Source organism: Phoca vitulina, unplaced genomic scaffold (assembly GCF_004348235.1).
Source record: "Phoca vitulina isolate PV1807 unplaced genomic scaffold, GSC_HSeal_1.0 scaffold52, whole genome shotgun sequence".
NCBI lineage: Eukaryota > Metazoa > Chordata > Mammalia > Carnivora > Phocidae > Phoca > Phoca vitulina.
Genome location: NW_022589755.1, coordinates 2,969,605 through 2,996,315, shown reverse-complemented (window position 1 = coordinate 2,996,315; position 26,711 = coordinate 2,969,605). Strand labels below are relative to the sequence as shown.

At 53.7% G+C, this 26,711-nt stretch overlaps 2 protein-coding genes across 4 annotated transcripts in view; one reads left to right on the top strand and one right to left on the bottom strand.

Annotated features, from left to right (window-relative positions):
- Positions 1–141: 141 nt before the first annotated feature.
- On the bottom strand, positions 142–12,397 carry RDH13 (retinol dehydrogenase 13). 3 transcript variants are annotated; one of them, XM_032388813.1, is made up of 7 exons: positions 12,193–12,397; positions 10,186–10,304; positions 8,691–8,846; positions 6,042–6,146; positions 4,901–5,113; positions 4,012–4,113; positions 142–2,626 (listed from the first exon to the last, which is right to left on the bottom strand). In XM_032388813.1, the coding sequence occupies exons 1-7, from the start codon at positions 12,255–12,257 to the stop codon at positions 2,382–2,384; spliced, it is 1,005 nt and encodes a 334-aa protein (XP_032244704.1). In that variant the 5' UTR covers positions 12,258–12,397; the 3' UTR covers positions 142–2,381. The 3 variants fall into 3 exon arrangements, with proteins under 3 accessions (XP_032244704.1, XP_032244706.1, XP_032244705.1); XM_032388815.1 differs by having other exon boundaries at positions 12,153–12,213; XM_032388814.1 differs by lacking the exon at positions 12,193–12,397 and adding an exon at positions 10,607–10,693.
- Positions 12,398–25,748: 13,351 nt separating this feature from the next.
- The window catches only part of EPS8L1 (EPS8 like 1), an 8,691-nt gene continuing 7,728 nt past the window's right edge, over positions 25,749–26,711 (top strand). The window contains exons 1-2 of the mRNA XM_032388902.1: positions 25,749–25,802; positions 26,301–26,462. Of these exons, the coding sequence (XP_032244793.1) occupies positions 25,773–25,802; positions 26,301–26,462 (192 nt within the window). The 5' untranslated portion in view covers positions 25,749–25,772. The remainder of the gene's footprint in view (positions 25,803–26,300; positions 26,463–26,711) is intronic.

Genomic DNA, 26,711 nt, shown 5'->3' with positions numbered 1-26,711 from the left:
GCAGCAAGGCTCTGGGCCCTTCGCCCCATACACCTCTGCCAGAGGGTGTCATTACTGATAGCACCGATGATGGGACAAAGAAGACATCTCCTGTCTCCTGACGTAAGGCACCGCGAAGAACACAGCATCACTCCTGTGGTATTCTTACCAAAAACACGTAGCCTGAATTTAATCACCAGGAATTCACAGACAACCCAAACTGAAGCACTTTCGATAAAATACCTGGGCAGGACTCTTCAGAAGTGTCCAGCTCATGAAAGAGAAAGACCGTTTCAGCAGGTTAAGGAGACATGCCAACTAACGCAAAGTGTGGTTCTGGATTGGATCCTGGGTCACAAAAGAATTTTGTGGGGGGTTTTTTGCTATAAGGGACATTATCACTGATAAAATTCCAATGTCTATAGATTGATATCAGATATTGATATCATTATTATTTTCTTGACTTTGATCATTGTTTTTTGCTTATGTTAGCAAATATCATCACCTCCAGGCGAATCCTGTACCTTTGTTTAGAGAACCAGGGGTTTCCCGGTTACCCTCAGACTACCGTACTACCAGAAGTATTTCTCAAACGTGGTTTTTCCGATTCCATGGTGAGAAATGCATACGCTATATAAGGATACGTGCACGCGTGTGATCTACGTACGTGTGTGTGGCGTGTGTATCCCTGTGGTGAACGGGCTCCCGGAATACCCCACCCCCGTGATTCCCACCTCCTGGCGTTCACACCTTCTCTGGCTGTCCAGCTCTTGGCCTCTCCTCAGGGTGGCTCACGCCAGGCAGTGCGAGGACCAGCAAGCACGAGCTAGCAGTACAGATGCCCGTCAGTAACCGAACCCCAGAACTGGACGTTCCGGCGGCTTTGCTCTGTTCTTTGCACTAGAAGTGAGTAGCTAGGGCCAGCCCACAGCTGGAGGGTAAGGAGGTTGTGGACAGGGGGCGGTGGGGATCGTTGGGGTCCATGCTGGAAGGTGCCTACCCGAGTCCGTTCATCCCAGACATATCCTTCGGCTGCTGTGGTCTGATGTGGTAACAGAAAGAAAACTCACCGTATTTATAAAACTTTGAGCCGTCTTTAATCCCACCTTCCTCAGCACTGTCGGCATTTGGGGCAGGGCCACTGGCTGATGTTCTGGGTAGTGGAGGGCGTGGAGCAGCATCTCTGGCCTCCACAAGCATCTCGAATGTTACATGTTTTTTATGTTAAAATATTTGTATCTTGATTACTGAGCTTTTTGGTGCGCCCCCCCCATTCTGTGCGGGAGCTGAGTGCCAGCCCCGATTCTGTCACCGAAGCTGCGCAGCTGGTGTGTTTCTCCTCCTTGCTGTCCCGAGCAGGACTGGCATTACAAGGCCTGTCCTCAGGGGTGACCCGGCGGCTCGCCCAGGGTATGGCACGTGCAAGTGAACACTCAGCAGCAAGGCGAGAACTCCGCAATCACCACACCGCCCTGCGAGGTAGTCAAGTTATTCTGCACATTCACAGTGGGAGAAACCGAGGCTCCGAAAGGCAACTGAGGGCGTGCACGGTCCCACGGGGAACCATGAACTTGACGTGTCTGGTCGACAACTTTCCCAACGGCCATACAGTTCTGCACAGGTTCTCCTGACGGCCACGCCAGAGGGAGCGGACTCCTCCCTCAGCAGCTCCCAGTTACACGCTCAAGGCAGGTGTCTGACGGCCCCGCGCACCTGCGGGCTGCGGGGCGCACTGCACCAGCTGCGCCAGGTGCGCATCTGCAGTCCCATCCACTGTGCCTGAGAAAAGGGCCGCTAGTGACCCCTACAGGGTGGTGTGCACATGGCAGCCAGCGTTCCTTGGGCAGTACTGCCACCTCGAGGGTGGTGCCGGCATGACAGCAGTGGTCTTGAGCTCACGCAGCCAACACTGCCACCTAAAGCGTGACGTGGGCATGGCAGTCAGCATTCTTTAGTCAATACTGCCACCTAGAGGAGGCTGAGGGCATGACAGCAGTGGTCTTGAGCTCACGCAGCCAACACTGCCACCTAAAGCGTGACGTGGGCATGGCAATCAGCATTCTTTAGTCAATACTGCCACCTAGAGGAGGCTGAGGGCATGACAGCAGTGGTCTTGAGGCTCACACAGCCAACACTGCCACCTAGAGGGTGACATGGGCATGGCAGCCAGCATTCCTTAGCCAACACAGCCACCTAGAGGGGGTGAAGGCATGACAGCAGTGGTCTTGAAGCTCACACAGCCAACACTGCCACCTAGAGGGTGACGTGGGCATAGCAGTCAGCATTCCTTGGCCAATACTGCCACCTAGAGGGTGCTGCGGACAGAGCAGCCAGCCTTGGTTGGTCTTCCCGCTCCATCCTGGTACTCAGCCTCCCACGTGGTTTTCAAAGGCTCCCAGAGGTTATTTGGGGAGGGGCTGCCCCCTCACAGAGGAACCACCGGACATCTCCAAGCCCACCAGGCGGGCACTTTCAGCCCAAAGTCTCTGGGCTACCTCCTCATCCTCAGCTTCAGGGGCTGGAGGCTTCTCTTTGAGTCCATCAAAATACTTTCCAGAAACACCTTCCAATTCCTCTGCCACAGCCAGGTACGTGCTAGGCTGGGCTGCCAGCTGGGGGCTCTTGACCAGCAGCCAGAAGATGGGCCCTGCAATCAGCCCACAGAGCATTCAGTCAGCACACATTCAGGGAGGAGGACACGAAAAGCCCTATTCCACCCCCAGGGTTGCCCAGGGCCCAGAGGCCAGATGTGGGACTGCAGTCCCACACAGCCCACCTCCAGGCCTGTGCCTCCAAGGTACCCTCCACCAGGAGCTCCCTTCCCAGGCATTGCCCAGCCAAATCCGTCCAGGTGCAGAGACCAGCCCAAAAGCTGCCTCCCCCAGCAAGCCTCCCTGGCTTTTCCCCAGGCAAATGGAAGCTCTCCCTCCTCAGTCAGCTCTGAGTCTTTACCCTACCCCATCTTGCTTTAAAATAACTTTTACTTATTAAATGTCTCTGGGGCCAGCCTCAGCTTAAGATCCATGGTATCTGGCACCCACCCTGTAAATGATTTTCAGGATTACAAATACTAGTTCTAAAGTTCTAATTATTTATTCAGCTTAAAGCTGGTCAGGCCCTGTGCTGGCCCTTTTAAGGCCCATCTCATCCTCCCAACAACTGTGAGGAGGACACTATTATGGCCCTCATTTTGTAGTTGGGAAACTGAGGCCCCAAGAGGTGAAGTTGCTTCCCTGGCTGGCACAACTAGTTTGGGGTGAAGCTGGAGTCACCCCGAGCACAACCAGGAGTCAGCTCCATGGTCTCCTTCTCTGACTCAGTTTTCTCATCAAAGAGGATCTAGCCTGTTTCCTGGGGCTATTCTGAGGCCAGCAGGCTGGATACACATGTAGAAGTGACTCATTCTCAGTACCCTAGAAGACACGGGGAGGGGGCAGAGCCAAGCCACTGACACAGTCTCTTGAGTGTGCGGTTAATTTTGTGTCAAGTTGACTGAGCTAAGGGATGCCCAGAAAGTTGGTAAAGCATTACTTCTGGGCATGTCCGTGAGGATGTGACCAGAAGAGATTAGCATTGGAATCAGTAGAGTGAGTAAAGAGATCCGCCCTCGCCAATGTGGGCAGCCAAGCTATTAGTTGAGGGTGAGAACAGAACAAAAAGGTGGAGGAAGGGCGAATTCCCCCTCGGTCTGCTTGAGCTGGAACATCCATCTCCTGCCCTCAGATAGTGCTCCTGGCCTTCAGGCTGGGACTTACATCATCACTCCCCTGGTTTACAGGCTTTTGGGTTTGGACTGGGACTACACCACCAGCCTTCCCGGGCCTCCAGCATGCAGATGGCAGATCACAGGACTTCTCAGCCTCCATAAACACGTGAGCCAATCCCACATGACAAATCTCCCAAGCATCTATATATATCCTATTGGTTCTCTTTCTCTGCAGAACCCTGACTAATACCCTGAAGAGAGTCCCAGCCCCCAAGCTGTGAGGGCAGGGGTTCAGCTCAGGGACCCCAGGCCAGGAGGTGGCTTACCGAGTGTGAAGCTGGAGAAGGCAGAGCTGTGCATGCCTGTGTGCCTGCCCAGCTCTGTCCTGGCCACACCAGGGTGCAAAGCATTGACAGTCACACCCGTGCCTGGGGAGAGAAGGGGAGAGGAGGGAAGAGCAGGGATGAGGGGGTGGGCAGACGCCAGGTTCACTTCCCACCAGCTCCAGGGCTACCCCGTACTGTGCTGGGTCCGACCCTTGAATCCATATCACCTCTCTTGCTCTGAAACTTCCACGTCAAAGTGGTTTCATCTTGCAAAGCCGCTCTGTTGCATGACTGCCCAGAGCAGAGCCTCCCAAACCTGAGCGTATGTAAAAAATCACCCGGAGGGCTTGAGATACCCAAACTGCTGGGCTCTACCCACCCCCAGGGAATCTGAAGCAGTGGGTCAGGGATGGGGTCTGAGATGCTGTAATTATGACAAGCTCCCAGCTGATGTTGCTGGTCCACGGATGCTCTCTGAGGAGCAGGGCAGAGGGCAGACTTTTCCGTTTCAGCTCTGTGGACCCTGAGGTCAGATCATTCTTCATCCTGTGCGCTGCAGGATGCTGAGCAGCTAGATGCCAGTAACAACACCCACCCCACCTCCACTCCCTGAAGCGATGGCCACAACCGTCTTCAGATATTGCCGTGGTTGCGAACCACTAGCCCAGAGCACCAGTGGCTTAGATGCCCATGCAGGATGAGCACGGAAGAATGCCACGACTGATCAGTGATGTGTGCGCCAGGCCCCAGGGAACATGGTGGTATGTGAGTCACACGTCTGCCTCTTCTGGGACCGATGCTCGACCTCCCCTGGGCCCAGGGTCGGAGCAGGGCTGTTCCAGGCTCAGAGCTAGAGGAAGAAGGCCAGCGAGGCTCACCACACACGTACCCTGCAGCTGCCGGCTCAGCTCCCTGGTGAAGAGGATGACGGCCAGCTTACTCTGGCAGTAAGCTGCTTTGGTGTCATACTTCCTTTTCTCCCAGTTCAAGTCATCAAAGTCTATGTGTCCTGCAACGTGGGCCAAGGACGAGAGGTTGATGATCCGTGAAGGGGCCGAGGCTTTCAGCTTGTCCAGCAGCAAGTTTGTCAAAAGAAAGTGACCTGGACGAAGGACAACAAAAAGACAATTTTCACTGAATTCTTACCTGGTACCTAGGATCGTACTGAGAACATTACCTTCTTTGACCCTCCCAATAATCCATGGCTCTCGACAGGGGCCAGTTCTCTCCCCCAGGGGACATCTGGCAATGTCTAGAGGTTTTGGTCATCATAACTCTAGAGAGAAAAGGGGGTGCTCCTGGCATCTAGTGGGAGGAGGCCAGGGATGCTGCTGGACATCCTATACTGCACAGGATGGGTCCACAGCAAAGAGTGACCCAGCCCCAGACGTCAGGCCCTGCAAGAACCCCATGAGGTCAGCTGGGGAGACCGACTGCCTCCCATGTCTCCTTCTGCAATAGAATTGTTGGCTGTGCACAGGACTGCCCAGTGAAAGACTATATTTCCCAGACTCCCTTGCAGTGACGTCAGGTCATGTGACTGCATCCCAGCCAATAGGCCACAAATGATAGTGATGTGCGTTATGACCCTCCAGGACCTCAACATGTGGCCTTATTCGGAGAGAGGGTCTTTACAGTGAAAATGAGGCCATTAGGGTGGACCCTAATCCAGTGATTGGCGCCCACCCAATATGTGTTTCCCCCACTTGCCCTTACTAACAGAACTCCAGTTATATCCAGGGTGACAACAGGTAGACAGACAGAGTAACTGATGGACAGACAGACTGGAGGACAGACAAAGGGCCAAAAGGCCAAGAGATGGATGGAGGATCCGAAGAACTGACGGAGCATCCAGCAATGAATAGGCAACTCCCTGAGCCGCGAGGTGGCCCCACAGGTAGCTGCCCAGCTGCCCTGGAGAGCAGAGGAGGACTCTGGCCCTCCCCAGAGCCCGTGTCTGGCCCACCGGGGAACCCCACTCACATCCCAGGCCCACGATACACCACGCAGCCCTCAGCCCGTGACCTCACCCAAGTGGTTAACGCCAAACTGCATCTCAAAGCCATCGTCGGTGGTCCAGTGGGGGCACCGCATCACAGCTGCATTGTTGACCAGAATGTGCACTTGTTCCTCCTCTGGAAGACAGGGACGAGGGCAAACACGTCAGTCCCATACGGGCCTGCGTGGGGCGCCAGTGCGATTGGCGGGAAGCACCCCAGCACCGGGCTGGCCGAACAGTGTCCCTGAAACACTCATGTCCACCCAGAGCCTGGGAATGCAACCTACTTTTGGAAAGAGTCTTTGCAAAAAGTGATCAGTTTAAGAGAAGGTCACAGTGTGGGCCCTAATCCAGTAGGACACAGGCTGAGACCACAGCGAGACAGAGGCAGAGACTGCAGACCACGGAGGACTGACAGCCACCGCCAGAAGCTGAAAGAGGCAGGAAGGATTCTCCCAGTCTCAGGAAGGGTGCCGCCCTGCTGACACCTTGATCTTGGACTTCTGGCCTCCACAGCTGTGAAGAGAACGGACTCTCATCTCAACCTACTCAGTTTGCTGTACTTGGCGACGGCAGCCCCAGAAAACACAACACACTCCCACCTAAGGCTTGGAGACCTTTCCTGGAAAGGGAAAGAAGCCACATCTGCAGGGGCCTCAGGGCCTCAAGACTGGGGGGTTACTCGTGGGAACACCAGCTCGGCGGGCGGCCCGTGCCACACCTCATTCCAGACCTGCCACGTCACAGGCACAAACGACTGTCCCTCTCCGAGCCTCTATTTCCTCATCTGTAAAATGGGATAAGTAATAGCACCTTCCTCCCTGTATCATTAGCAAGCGCTGCTGTAACAAAGCATCACACAATGGGCTGCTTGAACGTACTGTGTCCCGGTTCTGGAGGCGGGAAGCCTGGGGTCAGTGTGTCTCAGGGCTGTATCCTTCCAAGGACCAAGGACCGCGAGGGAGAATCTGCGCTGGATTCTCTCTCCTGGGCTCAGAGGTGACTGGCCGCCTTCTCCCTGTCTCTTCCCTCGGGCCTGTCTGCGTCCCAATCTCCCCTCCGTATGAGGACATCAGTCACTGGAATAGGGCTCAATCACGTCTGCACAGACCTCTCTGCAGATCAGGCCTCGTGCTGAGGTCCTGGGGATTAGGACCCCAACACATCTTTTGAGGGGACACAGCAGAACCCATAACACTCTGAAAGTGGTCTGCAGGATCCGTGGGGATAACGGGTTAGTCATCTAGGAAACAGCCTCTGCTTGGCTTTGGGGGTGCAGGGGGTTAGCAGAGCCGTCAGGAACACACACTCTGGAGCCATCAGATGACAGTTCAAATCCCCTGGCTCTACCCTGAGCAGCAGTATGACCCTGGCCAAGTCACACAGCTTCTCTGTGACTCGGTTTCCCCCTCTGTAAAAACAGATAATACTAGAACTTGCTGGGTAGAACGGGGGGGAGAGAGCACCACAGCATCACATGTGTGACAGGCCCTAGTCGTATAAAAAAGCCAAGGGGGGCCGTGCTGGTGGCTCAGTCGGTTAAGCGTCTGACTCTTGGTTTCAGCTCAGCTCATGATCTCAGGGTCGTGAGATCAAGCCCCGGCGTTGGGCCGCGCTGGGCGTGGAGTCTGCTTAGGGTTCTCTCTCTCCCTCTGTTCCTTTCCCCTCCGCTCAAGCTCGCTCTCTCTAAAAAAAAAAAAAGCCAAGAAGAGGTATATACACCTGCTTGCTTTATAAATGCACAAACTGTCTCCAAAAGGACACACGAGGACACTGAACACATCGGAGGAAGGCAGCTGGTGGCTAGTGGCAGGGAGGTGTTTGGCTGTAGCCGCGTTTGTACTTTCCGAATGTTTAATCCTGTAAAATGGTACCCCTGTTTGAAAACATAAAGACGTGAGCCAGTTCTGAGAACATCTGGTGGGACGCGGAAATGAGTGAGTCACCCGTGTGACCAAGTGCAGAAAAATGCCCACCGAATCCCTGCATCTATGAAAAGAAACACCCAGCAGAGAAAGTGGGAGCTCCAGGTACTCTGTGCTGTGCGGCGGCGTCCCGGCGGCGTCCCCCGCTGGACCGGGCGCAGAGGCTGCATCTGACTCCTCTCTGCGTCCCGGGCATCACCCATCAGCCACGGGGGCCGGGGAGCCTCAGCAACTGCTGGATGAGTCAGCATTTCCGCCCGCCTTTACTGGGCTAACTCATCCGCCGGCTCCCTGCACACCGAACCTCACCTGGGCCTCTGCGTCTTGTCGGCTCTCGGGCCGGAGGAGTTCGTCTTCCTACAGAGCAGGAGTCCCACAGAGCAAACTTTCCCTGTAAAGGACCAGACTAGGTATTTTTGGCTTTGCAGGCCATACGGCCTCTGCTGTCTCAGGACTAAAGCAGCCACAGAGAATACGTAAGCTAACAGGCAGGACCGTGTGCCAATAAAACTTTATTTGTGAACACTGATATTTGAATTCCATACAGTGTTCACATACCCAGAAATATTACTCTTTTGATTTATGTAAACGGTTGAAATGAAAAATATTTTCACGTGACAATGTCAGGAGATATAAAAATGTACGATCTTCACCCGTAGAAATCTGCACCTGTCCGAAAACACCAGCACCACACTCTAGGACTTGTGGCCACCCAGGACCTCGCTCCCCAAGGCCGGCGGCGTCCTCCCTCCTACCTTCGATGATCTTCGCGGCAAACTCTCGGATGGACTTGAGGGAGGCCAGGTCCAGGTGCCGGGCGCTGACGCGGTGATTAAGGGTCTCCCCGCGAATGTCCTTGGCCGCCGCCTCACACTTCTCCATATCTCGACAGGCCAGAATGATGTTGCCGCCTGTGAGCCCAGGACAGGAAAAAAATATTTTTTAAATCCTCTCCCAGGTACAGAGAGAAAACACACATGAACACACAGGTCTGCACGAGAGCGTGTACACGCGAGCACGCAGCAGCACCATTCACAGCAGCCGAAAGATGGAAACCACCCAAATGTCCATCAGCGGCTGAGCGGAGAAGCACAAGGTGGTCCATCCAGACCCTGGAATCTACTCGGCCACGGAAAGGAACATGACACATACTACAACGTGCATGGACCTCACGAACGTGCTTGCTGGAAGCAGCCAGTCACAAAAATATACGTGGCCTATGATTCCATTGACGTGAAATATCCATAACAGGCCGATCCACAGGAGGTAGACGGATGGTTCCCTGACGGGGGGGGCGGGGGGACTGGGGTGACCATTAAGAGGACCGAGCTGTCATTTTGATGAAAATGTTCCGAAACTGATTGGCAATGTTCGTACAAATCTGGGAATATACTAAACACCACCAGAGTGTACGCTTAACGGGTGAATTGTGTGATGTGTGGATTGAATTTCAACACAGCCATAAAAAAAAAAAACTTTAAAAAATTAGAGAAGTGAGAAGAAGCAGGGATTGGAGGAGGACGGGTGTGGATCCGCGTGGCTCGTCTGCCCACCATGGGCCCAGCTGCCTCCAACACACCCCGCCTCCCCTCCCTCGGTCCACAAGGGAACTCAGCCAACCCGGGATCTGTTCATCCTCTGTTGCCGCCGGGCCCTCCAGACAGCAGTGGGTGGGGGTGTCCACCCGATTTCACTTCTCACCTTCTCCTGGAAGAGCAGGTGCCCCCCTCCTTGGGGAAACCCCATGTGGTGGGGGGGGTGCTGCCCATCACGGCCCCCACCACTCTGACCTCGGAGGTAGACAGGCAGCTCCAGCCTAGCCCATCAGGACCCACTCCCCCGGCCACCCCAACCCGTCAAGCCCAAAGAAAGTTTCCCATCTCCCCCAGCCCTCACACCTGCCCTGCCACAGCCTTCCCACCCCAGCCAAAGGCAAGTCTGGTCTCCCAGTTGCTCAAACCTAAATCCTTGACTTCTTTTCTGGTGTCTCACTCAACAGGAAATCCACTAATTCTAACTTCAAAAGCGACCAATCCTCCTCCGTGGACTTCCTCCATAACCCCAGTCCGAGTGTCCACAGCCTCCTCTAAGACCCGAAGTCTCCCCTACCTCTCTCAGGGACACCAGCCTTTCTGGCTTAAGCCGGCGTGACTTTGGTTTCTGCCACTTGCAACCAAAACAATCCCCCAGGAAAGCAAACGCTCCATCCCAGACCTCACACCCCAAGCCAGGCGCCCCCTGGGACTTCACCTCTTCTGGCCAGCTCCAAGGCCGTCTGCTTCCCGATGCCCGTGTTGGCGCCGGTCACAATGACGGTCTTCCCAGGAATGGTGGCCTTGCTGGGACAGACCCCGCCCGCAACGTAGTCTCTGCAGGTAAGAAGCGAGGTGGTCACTTCCGTCCATGTGTGCACCCTCACCGCACGTGCCCCTGACTGTTAGGATCCTGGGTGAATGACCCCACTGCGCTTGTGTTCCCCCAACGGAAAGACGGGAAGGACATCTAACTCCGTGGGGTCCAGTGTGGTGTTGCAGGCAAAGGCTCAGTCTTTGTAAAGACCCACTGGGTTGGTTTCTGTGGCTGCCACACCAAGTTACCACAAGCTGGGCCGGTTAAAACCATGCACAGGTAATCTACGGGTCTGCAGGCAGGGGTCCAAGATGGGTCTCACCAAGATAAGGGCTGGGTGTTGGCAGGACTGTGCTCCTTCTGCAGGCTCTAGGGGAGAGGCGGGTCCCGTGCCTTTTCCAGCTCCTAGCAGCGCCCACACTCCCTGGCTCGCGGCCCCTCCTCCTCTGTCTCCAAAGTCAGCAGAGCGGTGTCTTCAGGTCACTGACTCTGAAGGACCACTGTGATTGCACTGGGCGCCCCCCACCCCCGGACAACCCAGGACCACCTCCCCATCTCAGGGTCCTTAACTCAATGTCACCTGCAAGGTCCCCTGTGACAGCTAAGGTAAGACCTTCACAGTTCTGAGCCCTACAACATGCACATCTTTGGGGGGCTCTTACTCTTTACCCACATTCCCCAGAGGCCAAATACTGGAAACAAGCGAATGTCACTGATAGGGGACCGGCCACGTAAAAATGCCACCACGTGACAGAAAGGCCCTGTAGAGCACGGAAACCACCAGCCTCCTGGGGCTAATTTTTTATTTAAGTTAATTAAAAATAAATAGCCATACTTTTTCCCCAGGGCATTCAGCTAACCTTTCATTCTGCGCATCCCATGCCCTCCCTTTATTATTGTTACTATTTTCAGCTCTTCAGAAGTGAAAGACAACAGTATGAATAAAAACAAACAGCAGCTGATGAATTTTATCACAAGGGAAAATTATTTCCATTTAAAAAAGAATTATCTCTATTTTCTAGACCTTTCAAAAACACCCAGTAAATATCACAGAGCCGCAGTGTAATGAATTATAAATCAAAACTCCCTGAAAATGACTTTATCGGATCAGGAGCAACAAGTTCACCATGAAGCCTCATCACAGCGCAGGCAAATAAACCCAAAGGTAATTATTCAGAGATTTACAGTCTATGGTTTATGCCCTTAAAATATATATATGTGTGTATATTTCCATATTCCAATTACTTCCAGGCCTCCCAGCCAATCTCTTGTATTGTGTAAGTGTAATGAAATTATACATTGCCAATTCTTTTTTTTAATTGTAAGAACACATGAGCTGCACCCTCTTAACCGGTGTTGAAGTGCAGTCTCGTTAACTACAAGCCATACTCTGAACGCTCGGCAGCCGTGTGTGATGGCCATCATAATGGACGGCACGAACGTGAAGCACTTCCACCGGCGCAGAAAGTCCCACCCGCCAGTGCTGCTCTAGAATACCGGGCAGCTGGGTTTCTGCGGGGGGCTGGGGGTGTTAGTGCGTTAGCCTAGAAAAGACAAGGACCATGTATAAGCCGAGCAGTACAATCACTGGGCAATCCGGTTTGCGTCTCGGATTCTTGGTAACGAGAGCTTAGGGGGCACGCATTTCCTTGCACCCGGGTCACGGGTGACCTATGGGGACTGCCCAATACACGTCTGCAGGATGGACCCGATAATCAATGACCAGAAGGTTTACGAGGACTCGGGGTGACCTTGGGCCGTGACCTGCCCTCGAGGCCCTCCCCAGGTTTGCCCCCCCGCCGCACTGTCTGGACCGGTCCGAGGCCCGCGACCACCAAGCGACCTCTCCCCGGCCTGCCGCCCCCTACCTGGAGGCTGCCGACCCGCCCAGCGGCGGGGCGCACTCACCGGAGCAACACCGCGCCACCCACCGCCGTGCCCAGCACGGACAGCGGCAGGAGGTAGCGGTTCATGGCGGGAAGGAGCGGGGATCCGACGCGGAGCCCGCCGCAGACGGGGCACACGCTCGCCGCACACTCGCCGCGGGGTCGCTCGGAGCACAGGAGCGCGCAGCCGGCGACCCACGTGGGGAGGGGCGAGCTCGGCTCGGGCCAAGGCTTCCGGAAGGGGGCGGGGCTTAACGGGGCGGGGCCTGTGAGGACCGGCCCCCGCGCGGCTGCCCTGGGAATGGGAGTTTCCGGGGTCGGGGGCGTGGCCGCGGCCTGGGGGCGGGGCAGGAGGGGCGAGCCTGCGCACTGTTCCATGACGTCACGTTCGCGGCGCGGTCACTGAGCTGCGGGGCCGCTAGTACGGCGGCGTTCGGCTGCTTCCGCCGCCCACCGCGCTGCGCTCGCAGGTTGCGCCCGGCTGTGTGCCTTTTCTTTTTAATTATTTTATTTTATTTTATCTGTGCCTTTCCAGTAAGCAACCTGTTCCCACCTAAAGTGCGTGTTCACCAACAGTACCTTTCTCATAGACTATGAGAGAATTTGAGAATTTTGAGACTCCGAAGCCAGGACCTACTAGCCTGGGGGTTCCCAAATCCCTGGGGTCCCGAGAGAGATCAGGGCGTAGAGTCCTCGGTGTGACGGAGGAGGGCTGGGGGCCTGGACTCCCGGGTCTGAGGGAGGAGGGGGCTGGGGGGGTCTGGACTCCCGGGTCTGAGGGAGGAGGGAACTAGAGGGTCTGGACTCCTGGGTCTGAGGGAGGAGGAGGGGGCTGGACTCTTGGGTCTGAGGGAGGAGGGGGCTGGGGGCCTGGATTCCTGGGTCTGAGGGAGGAGGGGCTGGGCGTCTGGACTCCTGGGTCTGAGGGAGGAGGGGTTGGGGGCCTGGACTCCTGGGTCTGAGGGAGGAGGGGTTGGGGGCCTGGACTCCTGGGTCTGAGGGAGGAGGGGTTGGGGGGCACAACTGCAAGGTCTGAGAGAGGAGGACATGGGGGTTGGACTCCTGGATAAAGTATTGTAAATTCATACAATGGGTCATTATTTGATAAAAAAAAAAAAAAAAAAAAAGAATGAAATGCTGGCAATTGTGACAACCTAGGTGAGCGACAAAAGTGTCATTCTGAGTGAAAGAAGCCAGACGCAGAAGACTGCCTGACGTAAGATTCCCGTTATATGACGTGGTTCTAGGACAGGCAAGCCTGTCGTGAAAGAAGGAGATCCATGGGTGCCGGGGGCGGAAGGGAAGGAGCAAGTGAAAGTGATTGCCAGAAAGGGAACTTCTTTGGGTTTTGGAAATCGTCTCTCTTATAATCTTACTGACAGTTACATGCATGGCTACGTATGTTTGTAAGATGTTATCAGCTTGTTCACTTAAAAATAGTGAACTTTACTCCATGTAATTATCCTGCAATAAAGCTGACTCAAATTTTCTACAAACTGAAAATTTTCTACAGTTTTGTTTTGGAAATCATTTGGCCACAACTAACTCTTGGTTTATGATGCAGTCAGGTTTGTCTACAATCAACAGACATGTTTGAGAATTCTTATGAGATGAGAAATATCTGCCTGATAAATTATTTCCAGGTGCCCCAAGAGGTTTTTGAATATTGGATTGAATAACAAATTAGATGTGATGTTTTATAGACATAGAATGAAATGTATTCACTTTGGGTCTGCAGCTTTTGCAGTTTGGAGCTAATTTTTTTTTCTCTTAGAGAGATGTTGCTTGTTTCCATACTGCTGTGAAAACTGTGAGTTCTGTGTGCCCTCCCAGACACAGGGTACCCAAAGGGAATACAACAGCATTGGGTCCAGGATCTGTGATTGGAGTCTCAGCCGAGGAGTAAGGAAAAAGTTCCCAGAGGAAGGGAAACATAAATAGGGTTTTGAAGGATGAGTAGGAGTTCTTCAAGTGGGACAAGTGGAGAGAGACAACTAGACAGGTGTAACAGCATATTCAAAGGCTAGGAGTCATGAGGCAAGTTGCTTGGGGAGTGACACATATTTGGGATGGTAGGAGGTTGGCTTGATTTGGGAGGCGGCTGGCAAGAGATGTGGCTAAAGGGAAATTTTTTTTTTTTAAGATTTCATTTATTTATTTGACAGAGAGAGACACAGCAAGAGAGGGAACACAAGCAGGGGAGTGGGAGAGGGAGAAGCAGGCTTCCCGCTGAGCAGGGAGCCCAATGCAGGGCTCGATCCCAGGACCCTGAGATCATGACCTGAGCCAAAGGCAGACGCTTAACGACTGAGCCACCCAGGCGCCCATAAAGGGAAATTTTAAAAGAAAAAATAAGCAATAATACCAGCTGCTATTTATTGAGTACCTAGCATGTGCCAAGTATTTAATCTACACAACAAACTGAAGAATAGGTTTGCTGTGCAGGGTGTAGCAAAGGTGGTTGGGTTTGGCAAGAGGCCTTTCCTCTTTCTGAGATTGTAGGAATTCAGGGCTTCTGGGCTATGGAGGGAGTAAGGCCTGGGAAAGGGGAAGGTGCCATGGAGCCTGTGGTAAAGAACCCCAGATAGACCTACACACATCTTGTTTCCAATTCCTGTTCCACCTCTTAGATGGTGCCTTGAGCAATGACTAACCTCTCAATTTCTGGTTCCTCTTACCCACCGAATGGCAAAGAGGTAGTATCCTTAATACGTAAAGAGTTCTTACAAATCTCTAACAAGGAGAGGGGAGAGTAGGCAAATGGTATGATGTGCAATTTACAAAGAAGTAAAGTCAACACACACATGAAACTACTCAGCCTTACTAGGAATCAAAGAAATGCTCATTAGGGTAATTATGAGATGATATTTTTTGCCTATCAGATTGGCAAGGTCGAAACAATGCTAACATCCAGTGTTGGCAAGGATGTGGTAACGTGGGTACTCGTACCTGCTGGTGGAAGTATCAGTTAGTACAGCCTCCTAAAAGGCCGTTCAGCAATTCATGGCAAAACCATTTGTGCATATCTCCGACCAGCCAGCCATTCCCCTTGTAAGAATTTAGGCTAAGAGAGTAGTCATTCATAAAGAAAGATACTTAGGAAAATGTTCCTCAAAATGCCAGAAGCAAATAAAATCAAGATCAATGCCTATCAGTAGAAGAGTAGTCTACTTTCTACAATTCCTACTTCTATACTCCTTTCAACAACTACGTAATGAGCACCTACTGTGTCCCAGACATTGAACTACATGCTGGGAATTTGGCAACAAGACCGAAAAGCTCCCTGCCCTCATGGACCCCCTGATACTGACAACAAAATTAATTTGTCTGTATGTGGTTCCAGACAGACTGTCTACAGCTTTATCAGGCTCAAATGTTTAAGAACATCCATGACTTCCTTCCTTAACTGCCAATACAGGGCGGGGGGAGGGGGGAAGATAGGCTGATTCTCTTGCTCTCTCTCTTTTTTTTAAGTTTATATACTAAAGTGCATACTTTAAGAGTCAGAAAAAACCGATCATATTCTGCATAGGGTCTCTGCCAGGCAAAATAATGGGTGATTTCACTGTTTTTCACTTCTTGTTCATCTGCCTTTTCTCATTGCGTGAAGATGTTATGCCACGTGAAATAAGCCAGAAACAAAAATACAAAGGCCATATGATTCCGCTTGTATGAGGTCCCTTGAGGAGACAAAATCCTAGAGACAGAAAGCAGAATGATGGGTGCTAGAGGCTGGCAGGTGGAGAGAAGTGGGGAGTTAGGGTTTAGTGGGTACAGAATTTCAGTTTTGTAGGATGAAAAGAGTTCTGGACATGGACGGTGGTGATGGTTGCACAACAGTGTGAATGTGCTTAATGCCACTGAGCTGGACACTTAAAAATGGTTAAGATAGTAAATTTTATGTCAAGTGTATTTTACCATAATTAAAAATAAAGAAGGAGGAGAAGGAGATCTGAAGAGGAGGAGGGATATGAGCACTGTGTGTTCAGAGGCTGGTTCTCTCAATTTTTAATAAAACACTTCCTCTCTGAGCCTTTTTCTCCTTATATCATCTACCTCAAGGGTAGAGTTTTCTGCAAAGGACAGGATAGTAAATAATTTCATCCTTGCAGGCCATTTGGTCCCTACTGCAACTATTCTGCCATTAATAGCAGGAAAGCTGCCATAGACAACATGCCCGCAAGTGAGCATAGCTCTGTTCTAATAAAACTTTATTTACAAAAAGAAGCAATGGGCCATAGTTTGCCAGCTCATCATAGAGTCTGGAAGGTTGACATAAAGTCATTCACAAGAAGGACCTCATACACAGTTAAGTGCCAGAACATTGCTGGCTGCTAATGTAGTTATTACACAGGAAACAATGCATGCAAATTCCTTCCTCTGAGGACCTCCCACCTGGTTCCCAGACACACCCAAAGTGTTTAGAAACTCTCTCCAGGTAGGCTATACACTTTGTTATCGTTGTTGATGTTTATGAATTCTTGAGAAGCATTGGGTGCTGTCCCAGGTGCTGAGAGACTTCTCCCACCAAGCCCTCCGCTTTCCCTATCAGGGGCTTATGGCCCAAAATCATTCTCTGTCTCAATCTCCATCTATCTGTCTGCTGTTTTGAGGAAATACATTTAAAGTTTTTAGGGGTGGGACGCCTGAGTGGCTCAGTCGGTTAAGCATCTGCCTTCGGCTCAGGTCATGATCCCAGGGTCCTGGGATCAAGTCCTGCATCGGGCTCCTTGCTTAGCAGGGAGCCTGCTTCTCCCTCTGCCTGCCACTCCCCCTACTGGTGCTCTCTCTCTCTCTCTCTCTGACAAATAAATAAATAAAATCTTTTTAAAAAATAAATAAAATAGGGCGCCTGGGTGGCTCAGTTGGTGACCTGCCTTCAGCTCAGGTCATGATCCTGGAATCCCGGGATCGAGTCCTGAATCGGGCTCCCTGCTCAGCAGGGAGTCTGCTTCTCCCTCTGACCCTCCCCCCTCTCATGCTCTCTCTATCTCATTCTCTCTCTCAAATAAATTAAAATCTTAAAAAATAAATAAATAAATAAATAAATAAATAAATAAAGTTTTTAGGGGTATAGGGATATCAGGTCTGCAAGTGAGTCTTAAATAGTTCAGGAAAAAAAAAGTGTGTGTGAGAGAAAGAAAAAGACAGAGAAAGGATAAGCAAGTGTTGATGTTCACTGTTAACCTCTGAGGATTCTGGGTATAGTATAGGGAGTTCTTTGTATTATTTTGCAACTTTTCTACAAGTCTGAAATTATTCCAACGCTTGATCAATACAACATGTATGAACCTCAAAACCACTATGAGGTCATGTAGTGTATGATCGTATATATATGAAATGTCCAGATTGGCCAATCCACAGGTACAGAGAGCAAATTAATGCTTTCCAGGGGCCCAGGGATGGAGAAATGTGGAGTAGCTGCTTTATTTTGGGTTGATAAAATGTTTGGGAACTAGATGGAGGTGGATGGTGGCACAACATTGAGAATGTACTAAATGCTACTGGGTTATTCACTTTAAGATGGTTAATTTTATGTCAATTAAAAAAAAAAAAAACTTGGCCAAAACACTTCTGTAGCCCTCTCAATCTCTCTGATCTTTACAGTGACCCTGGGAACCCATGATCTGCTCTCATGATCTCTCTGCCTTCATGTTCCACCCCTCTGCCCTCACCCACCATGCTGCAGACATGCTGGCCTTGTGTGTACACCAGACAAGCTCCGACCACAGGACCTTTGCACTGGCTATTGCCCCTGCCTGGAGATCCTTCCCCAGGTATCCCCCACCTCACTCCCTCCACATCTTCACTCAATATCACCCCAACCACACTATGACTTTTCAGTAGAACCCCCAAAACACCTGCTGGACCCTCCCTCCCTTCCTGCCTTATTTTCCTTCACGGCGCTGTCGCCATCGGACATTCTAAACAGTTTCCTTTTTTTATTTCGTTTTCCATCAGCATATAACCTCCACAAGGGCAGGTTTGGGGCTGTTGAGTTCCCTGGTCCCTAGAACAGTGCTTGGTGTAGAGCAGACATCCAACACTCGTTGGATGGATGAATGGGCGTCTCCAGTAAGCGGATGATCCCCGGAAGCCGGGAGCTGGGGACGCTGAGGCTGTGCATTCCTCGAGGTGTCAGCGCAGGTGCTGGACCGCAGAGCTGTGTGCAGAACTATCCCTTGTTCCCGCGTGTCGCTGGGTCACTGAGCTCTTGGTTCATTGCTCCGGCTATCTGTCATGGAGGCTGCGCCTTGAGCCCGTTCTCAGCACTTTTCGTGTCTCCCCACTGGCCCTATGACAGGTACTAGGACTTCTGCTCGTTTTAGAGGAAGAGATCCAAATAAACTGAAAGTCACCTGCTCCAACCCAGGTCCGTCGGAGCCCCTTCCAGTCACTGCCCCACCCCCACCCAACCCACCAGCCTGGGGGCCAGGCTCCCCCAGTTTCAGGAGACTGACCCACCCTCCATCCCTCCCAGAGAACAAACAGCCCGCCGCCAGCCTCCCTCCTCCCACCCTCCTCCCCCGCCAGGGCCAGGCGGCTTCTCAGACCCACCCTTCTTGGGGTGCCTGCTGCAGGGCGGGTCCATTCCAGGATCTGCAGGGAAACACCTCACCCTTCCTCTGGGCTTCCGCACTGCCTGAGCAGACTCCACCCAGGCCCATTTAGGGCAGCCCCGAGTTTGTGTCGCTTGGGACGACCCCCTCCACGCTGGAGTTTGGCCACCCCCTTGTTGGTGCTATTTCATAATTGTCACCATGACCGTCCTGGTAGCAAGGTCTCTGGGTCTCACGTGCTCTGGCCAGACACACCCTGACAGACCTCACCGGCCAGCCTCCCCAAGGTATTCCCTCTGCCCAGAACCCTCTCTGCATTCCTGACTCATTCTCGAAATCCAGGTCAAAGCTTAGATGCCACCTCCTCACAGAGGCCAGCCCTGAATGCCCCCCCCCCGAAGTGACCGCACCTGCCTGCCCTCAGTCACTCCTCTTCACCTGTGTTTTCTGTCCTCCTACCACAACCCGAAAGTCTTTCTCATGTGCGTGCCTACCTGTTTACCTTCTGTCTCCCACCACACCCACAAGGATGACGATAACATGGGGGCAGGGCTTTTGTCCATCCCGCACTCGGAACATGCTTGGCACAAAGTAGGTGCGTAAGTATTTGCTCCTGCGGGACTTTGGGACCTTGTACATGCCACTCTCAACGCTTAGCGTCATCCCTTGCTGCATTGTCCTTAGGAAACTCCTATTCATCCTTCAGAACCCTGTCCAGTCCACTTAACTGGATATCCAAGTAGATTTCCCCAATTAGACTCTCTTCTTGAGGACAAAGAGTGGGGCACAGATTGGGTCTCAGGAACCATTCATTGAATGACTAAGTTAATTAACACATATGTAAATAAATACAGCTTCCTGAGACCCAGCTCCACCTTATTTGTATCTGCCAAAAACCTGCCATACCTCCTATTTCCCGTGACTGTGACTACCCATCCCCCATGTCCCCTCCTAGGAACTCATCAGCGAACCCTACAGTTGGGGAGGGGGGATAGGCATGTGTGTTGGGAGAGAAGGAGGAGGAAAGAGATGGGGTGCTTTTAGAGATGACACACGGGGGATCTTAGCGGATCAAGCCCCGGTGGGGAATGCTGTGTGCTGTCTCTGTGCCCCCCACCCCAGAGAATAAACAATCCAGTCCCCAGTGACAAAGCTATCCCAGTTTGGGGACAGAAGCACACTCAGACCCACGGAGTCCTAGAGCTCACTTGGTGAAAGGCACTGACGGTGTGAGCAGACAAGGGGTTGGAGAGGATTTTCGGGTGGCTGGCTCCCTCCGTGAGTCTCTGAGACCAGGGTTCACTGCCTCCACCCCAGACTTACTGAGTCAGACTGTGCTGGGGTGGGATCCTCCACTGGGAGCCACTTGCTATGGTTTGAAGAGAGGGAGGGCCTTCTTTGAGGCCAGAGAAGGAGGAAGGAGGCCCTGGGCCCAGAACTAGGGCGGAGGCTCTGGTTTCGGTCTCACCTTCTCACCTGCTGCTTCAGACCTCAGCGCACCTGGAGGCAGGGACTGGGGTACCTGTCCCTGAGCCTGCCCTTCTCCCTCAGACCCAGGAGTCCAGGCCCCCAGCCCCTCCTCCCCCAGACCCAGGAGTCCAGGCCCCCACCCCCCCCCCCCCCGACCCCGGAGGCCCGACCCCAGCCCCTCCTCCCTCAGACCCAGGAGTCCAAGTCCCCAGCCCCTCCTCCCTCAGACCCAGGAGTCCAGACCCCCATCTCCTCCTCCCTCAGACGGGGAGTCCGGCCCCTGACTCCCATGGAATGCCTATATGAGGACAATTTTCTCCATTTGCACATGAAGAAAGGACCTGTCCCCAATCAGATCTGCATTTGTGTCACCGGTCCAGGGCCACTGTGACCTTGGGCTAGTGGCCTCCCCACTCTGAACCTCTGTCTTCTGCGCCAGTGGGCACCAGTCCCAGTCCACCTGCCTCTCAGAGGGTAAGGGGTCTGCTCCTCTCTGCAGACCCCAACCCAGGCAGGGCCAAGCTCAGACAGTACTTGTGACTTGGATGTGACAGGAGCCCAGAGTGACAGCAGTTAGAGAGAGAGGAACACAAGACCCTCCTGCCTATCCCTGCAGCTCCCCGGAGAGCACATGCGCTGGCCAGCCGGCCCTCCCCTCCACCGCTCAGGCACTTCCGTGGCCTGCAACACTCCTCCCTCATCCTCCAGGCCACCTCGGGCTGCCAAACTCGCCCATCAGGTTCCGCTCAGGCTGCCCCTCCTCCTCCAGGAAGCCTGCCCTGACCTCTTAACAGCCTCCTCTGGGCTTCCGCAGTGCCCTTTGCGTCCCCATCACAGCAGACAGGGAAAGAAAGGCCACCATCTCTGCCGTTGCAAACACTCAACCTATCATCTCCCTTTGCCAGGGACGCTGCTGAGAGCTCTCCGTAACCTCATTTAATCCTCCCAATATTTCGATCCCATTTTACAGTTGGGGGACTGGGGCACAGAGAGGTTAAGTGATTTGCCTAGGGTCACACAGCTAGAAAGGGGCAGAGTCACGAGGTGGCCGCATAGGGTAGCACCAAAGGATGCAGGGTCTAAGTTGTATGGCCTGGGTTCAACCATCCCCACCATGGATGAGCCGTGTGATTGTAGACAAATTCCTTAACGTGTGTGTCTCCCCTTCCTCGTGTGTAAAAGGGGGATAGTGGAACCCATTTCATAGGATGTTGTGAGGATGAGACATATATACGTGTATGCACACACACACACACAGTGTACTCAGAAGACAGAAGCACACCCACATTAGGTGTTAAGTCAGAACCCGAACCCACACCCACCTGGGCTCTCTGCCATCACACCACACCATATGATTGTCTCTCTTCCCCTCTATTCTTTCATCCCCGTCAGCCCAGGACAAAGGGGTGCATTCTCTGGTTTCCAGCCTCACTCAGCATAGACTGTGGGGTCAACGTGTGCTGAACAAAACAATGGAGCATAATACATACAAATGCACCAAAAGCAAGTATCCCTGCAGCACTTGCCATGTGCTAGACGCTACTCCAAAGAGCGGCAGATGGAGTGCAGGGCTGAACGCACAGAAGTTATTGTCCTCATGAGGCTTACACTCTAATGGGGGACACATAAAATAATCAAAGTGATCAGGTAATACAGTATGTTAGAAGATGGTAGACGCTCTGGAGAAAAATTAATTAGGGAGCCGGGAGAGACCACGAGGAACAGGAGGGTAAGAGGAGCTGCAATGTTAAATAGAGTGGTCAGCCAGGTCTCTCTGAGAAGGTGACATTCCAGCAAAGACCTGAAGGGGGTGAGGGAACACTCCATGAGGATATCTGAGGGAATAAGCATTCCAGGCAGAGGGCACAGCAAGTGCAAAGGCCCTGAGGCAGGACGGAGCAACAAGGAAGAGGTGTGCTGGAAGGGGGTGATGGAGGTGGAGAGGAGCTGGGGCCAGCTAGGAGGCTCTGCAAGGTCAGGTGTGAGCGGATGATGTCAGGAACTAGGTGGGGATCATTGATAAAGCGAAAGGCTAAAAGGGGGCATGCCCGCCCCTCCTGCTCTCCGAGGTCGAGCTCTGGCGTCCGCTGTTCTCACCCACTCCCTGCAGGTGTAACCTCCGGCAAGCCTCTTCACCCAGATGGGGCTCAGTTTCTTCATCTGTGAAATGGAGACCCCCCAACCTCACCTCACTGGGTTTTGGGAAGAAATGGTGCAGATAATGTGGTCGGCAAGGGTCATGGGACACAAGAAGTTCTGGAAAGGAGATTTCAAGCCGGAGGAGCTCGTTAACATTTGAGAAGTACTTGGAGCTGTGTGGGGCTCTGAGTCTCAGTTACCATGATTGGAGGGGGTTACTGGGGGGGGGGATTCCAGAGGAAGAGGCAGGGGGAGGCAGGAACCATACACAGGAGGTGTGCACCGGGCAGGGACAGAGGCTGGCCCCGGGGACAGAAAGGCAGCCCCGGGTTCAAATGCCACCCCTCCCACATTGACGACCCCCTCTTGAACTGCAAACAGGTGCGAGTCAAACCTCTGACCTCCCGGAGGTATAAGGGCAATTGGAAGAGGGTATTTGAGGCTGAGCTTTTGGTTTTATGACCAAGTATGACATCGAATGACTTGCTGTCCTTGAGCTAGTGCTGTTAGAACAGAGACAGTCACAGTTCCTGGCTCCCCCAGCCCAACCCTGGTGTCCCTGCCAGCCCCGCCCAGGGGCCACTGCTGCTGGGCTGTGCCAGGTGAGTGCTCAGGTATGCGGAGGCGGGGTGGCCTGGGAGGGAGCAGGAAGGAGGGGCCGGCATTTGGAACCCAGGGGACAGCAGAGAGCGGGGCCTCTCGCAGCAGACCGAGCCTGCCGGGCAGGTGAGGAGGGGGCCTAGCCAGGGGGGGCTGGAGGTCGGGACTCCTGGGGAGCAGGAGCAGGGGGCTAGGACTCTTGGGTCCAGACACCAGGAAGGCTGGCAGACCTGAACCCTTGAGTCCTGAGGAGGTAAGGGCTGGGAGATTGGCCTGAAAGCCTGAGGTCCTAAGTGGCTGAGGAATTGGATGAATGGTTCTCTGAGGGGACTTGGAGTCAAGACCCTTTGGTTCTTAGGGTCCAGAAGCTCTGAGCTGGAACTCCTGGGCCCCTGAGGAGATGAGGCTGGGAGACAGGATCACTGGAAAGAGGAAGCAAAATAAGATACACATAGATTAGGGAGCCAAATGCCTGGATCCCTGAAAAATTTGGGGGGGCAGAGTACAAGGTGTGAAGGAGGGGCTCGGGGCCTGGACTCCTGGGTCTGAGGGAGGAGGGGGAGAGGCTGGGGACCTGGACTCCTGGGTCTGAGGGAGGAGGGGGAGGGGCTGGGGGTCTGGACTCCTGGGTCTGAGGGAGGAGGGGGCTGGGGTCTGGACTCCTGGGTCTGAGGGAGGAGGGGGCTGGGGTCTGGACTCCTGGGTCTGAGGGAGGAGGGGGCTGGGGTCTGGACTCGTGGGTCTGAGGGAGGAGGGGGCTGGGGCCAAAGTCCTAGGTACCACAGGCCAGGTCAGGCCCTCACTCTCTGCTGGCCCCTAGGGCACCTCCAGGTGGCAGGAGCTCCCCATTCTCCACACCATGAGCACCACCACAGGGTAAGTGGCCCCTGCTCCCCAGGCTGCCCAGCCCCCTCTGCCACCCTCTTCCCCACACCCCCAGGGGGCATTTACAGCAGCCCAGGCCTGGACTCTGAGAAGGATGCCTATGCTGCCTCCTTCCCTGCCCAGCCTGGGTTTGAGCTACTGCCCCAGAGCAGACACACCTGGGTTCATCTCCGGACGCTCACACTCAGGAGCGGTGTGACCCTGGCCAAAGAACCAAGCCTGAGTTCCTCCTCTGGGAAACAAGGACAATTCTGAGAGCTTGACAGGGTAATGAAGGTATAGGACTTAGCAGAGAATCTGACCAAGAGCAGGTACTCTCTTCTGCTTCTGCTGTTGTTAGCTTATTATTAGACATTGACCCTTTGCAGGCAAATCTGGGCTTTTTTTTTTTTCTTTAAGATTTATTTCAGAGAGAAAGAGAGAGAACACGGGGGTGTGGGGGAAAGGGCAGAGGGAGAGGGCAAGAGTGTCTTCAGCCGACTCCATGCTGAGCATGGAGCCCAGTGTGGGACTAGATTTCAGGAGCCTGAGATCATGACCTGAGCTGAAACCAAGAGTCCAACGCTTAACCACCTGTGCCACCCAGGAGCCCCTGGGCTGTTTCTAATAAAGTTCAAGCCTCCTGGAGTGAGCAGCGAGAAGAACAAAGGGAGGCCCATGGGAATAGCTGCATTGAAGATATAAGGTAGTGAACTGTCCAGCACAGGGGTAATCAAATTGTGCAGAGATCTGACAGGCAGGAGCAGGACAAGGAGCAGAGATTTGACTGAAAGTGTTTCTTGTCCCTCATCCCACCTGAGCTCTGAGTTTCTGTCATTTCTGTGGAATTCTTCTTGGAGAAGGTGACTTAGAAGGAGAGGCCAGGGAGAGGCCAGGGGCAGGAGATAGAGAAGGATTTGGCTGGGAAGAGCCTGGCCTGTGGGAGTAGGAGGGGAAGATAAGTCTGTCTACCCCAAATACTAATGCTGGTGTAAACCCCCCCCCTTTACTGAGCACATACTGTGCGCTACCGTCCACACGGTAGGACTGAAATTTAATTTACTGAGGCTGTGAACCCCCTCCACTGTCAGTGAATCCAATAGCTCTACCAGACAGAGGCTATCGAATTAATAACCCCTATCTCACAGAAAGGGAAATTGAGGCACGAGAGATTAAGTCTCCCATCCAGGGTCTTACGGCAAGGCAGTATTGACAGGGGATTCCAAGCCAGGTCTGTACGACAGCTGAGACCACACTCTCCACCACCTGGTACCACACTGCCTTACCTGTGGGAAAGTCCAGCTCTGGCCCTGCCCTCCCCTGCTCAGAACCCTCCATGGTTCCCAACTGCCCTCACAATGAAGTCTTTGCTGCTCTGCTTGGCATTCAAAGCCCCCGTGATCTCCCAGTTCCCATGGCCCCCCTCTCTCTCTTTTCCTTAACCAGCCCAGAAGCTGCCCCCAAACCAAGTGCCAAGTCAATCTATGGTGAGTTTGGGAACAAGAAAACCCCAGGCTGAAACTAGGTCTGAGGGAGGAGGGGCTGGAGGCCTGGACTCCAGGGTCTGAGGGAGGAGGAGGGGCTGGGGGCCTGGACTCCAGGGTCAAGGGAGGAGGAGGGGCTGGGGGCCTGGACTCCAGGGTCTGAGGGAGGAGGAGGGGCTGGGGTCCTGGACTCCAGTGTATGAGGGAGGAGGGGCTGGGGGTCTGGACTCCTGGGTCTGAGGGAGGAGGGGGCTGGGGGTCTGGACTCGTGGGTCTAAGGGAGGAGGGGGCTGGGGGCCTGGACTCCTGGGTCTGAGGGAGGAGGGGCTGGGGGCCTGGACTCCTGGGTCTGAGGGAGGAGGAGGAGGAGGGGCTGGGGGTCCTGGACTCCTGGACTCCTGGGTCTGAGGCAGGAGGGGCTGAGTCTTCTGGGTTTATTTTCCTTCTCCCCCACAGAGCAGAGGAAGCGTTACTCCACTGTGGTTATGGCAGATGTTTCCCAGTATCCAGTCAATGTGAGTCTGGGGTCTGCGTTGTCCCAGGGAGGCTTGCTGGGAGGAAAGGCAGGCCTGGAAAGATGGAGATGTTGAAAGCAGAAAGAAACTGGGAAACTGAGTTTGCTCATATGCAAGATGGGCTGCTTCTGCCTCCCCTCGGAAGTGGGTATTCGGCACAGGAAGTCAGTTCCACTTGAATCTGCCATGTTTTAGAGCGGCCCTTGTGCTGGACGGTCAGGCCACAGGGACAAACGTTAGGTAAACCTGTGTGAGCACGGGTCCAAGTGTGCCTGGTGCTCTAACAGAAGCAGAGGTGCTTAGAAGGGACTAGACAGAACCAGTGCTCCAAGGAGCTTCCAGTGGTGTTGGGAGGCCAGTCACTCCCATGAAAGCAGGTGGAGCCCCTGATAGGGAAGGCTTCCTGGAGGAGGCGTGTTTAGTCTCCGGCTGGCAGGCTGGTGCGAGCCCAGCCGGCATCATCTTGGGACTCCCTGCTTTCTCCACGCCCCCTGCCAGCACCTGGTGACGTTCTGCCTGGGCGAAGAGGATGGCGTGCACACCGTGGAGGACGCCTCGCGGAAGCTGGCCGTCATGGACAGCCAGGGCCGCATCTGGGCCCAAGAGATGCTGCTGCGTGTGTCTCCGGACCATGTCACGCTGCTTGACCCCATCTCCAAGGTGCCAGGGGACACGTGGGGGGCAGGAGCGGCTGGCCTGAGTGGGGGAAGGCACAGAGAGCTTGACCCTAGGGACGTCTGAGTGTGAATCTTGGCCCCTGCATGTCCTTCCTTTGGGAACTTTCGCAAGAGATCTCCACTCCTCTTGTGGGCGTCCTGAGTCTCCTCCATTACACGGGGCTGCCATCCCTGACCCGCCCCCCGGGCTCGCAGGGCTGCCATCCCCGACCCCCCGGGCTCGCAGGGCTGC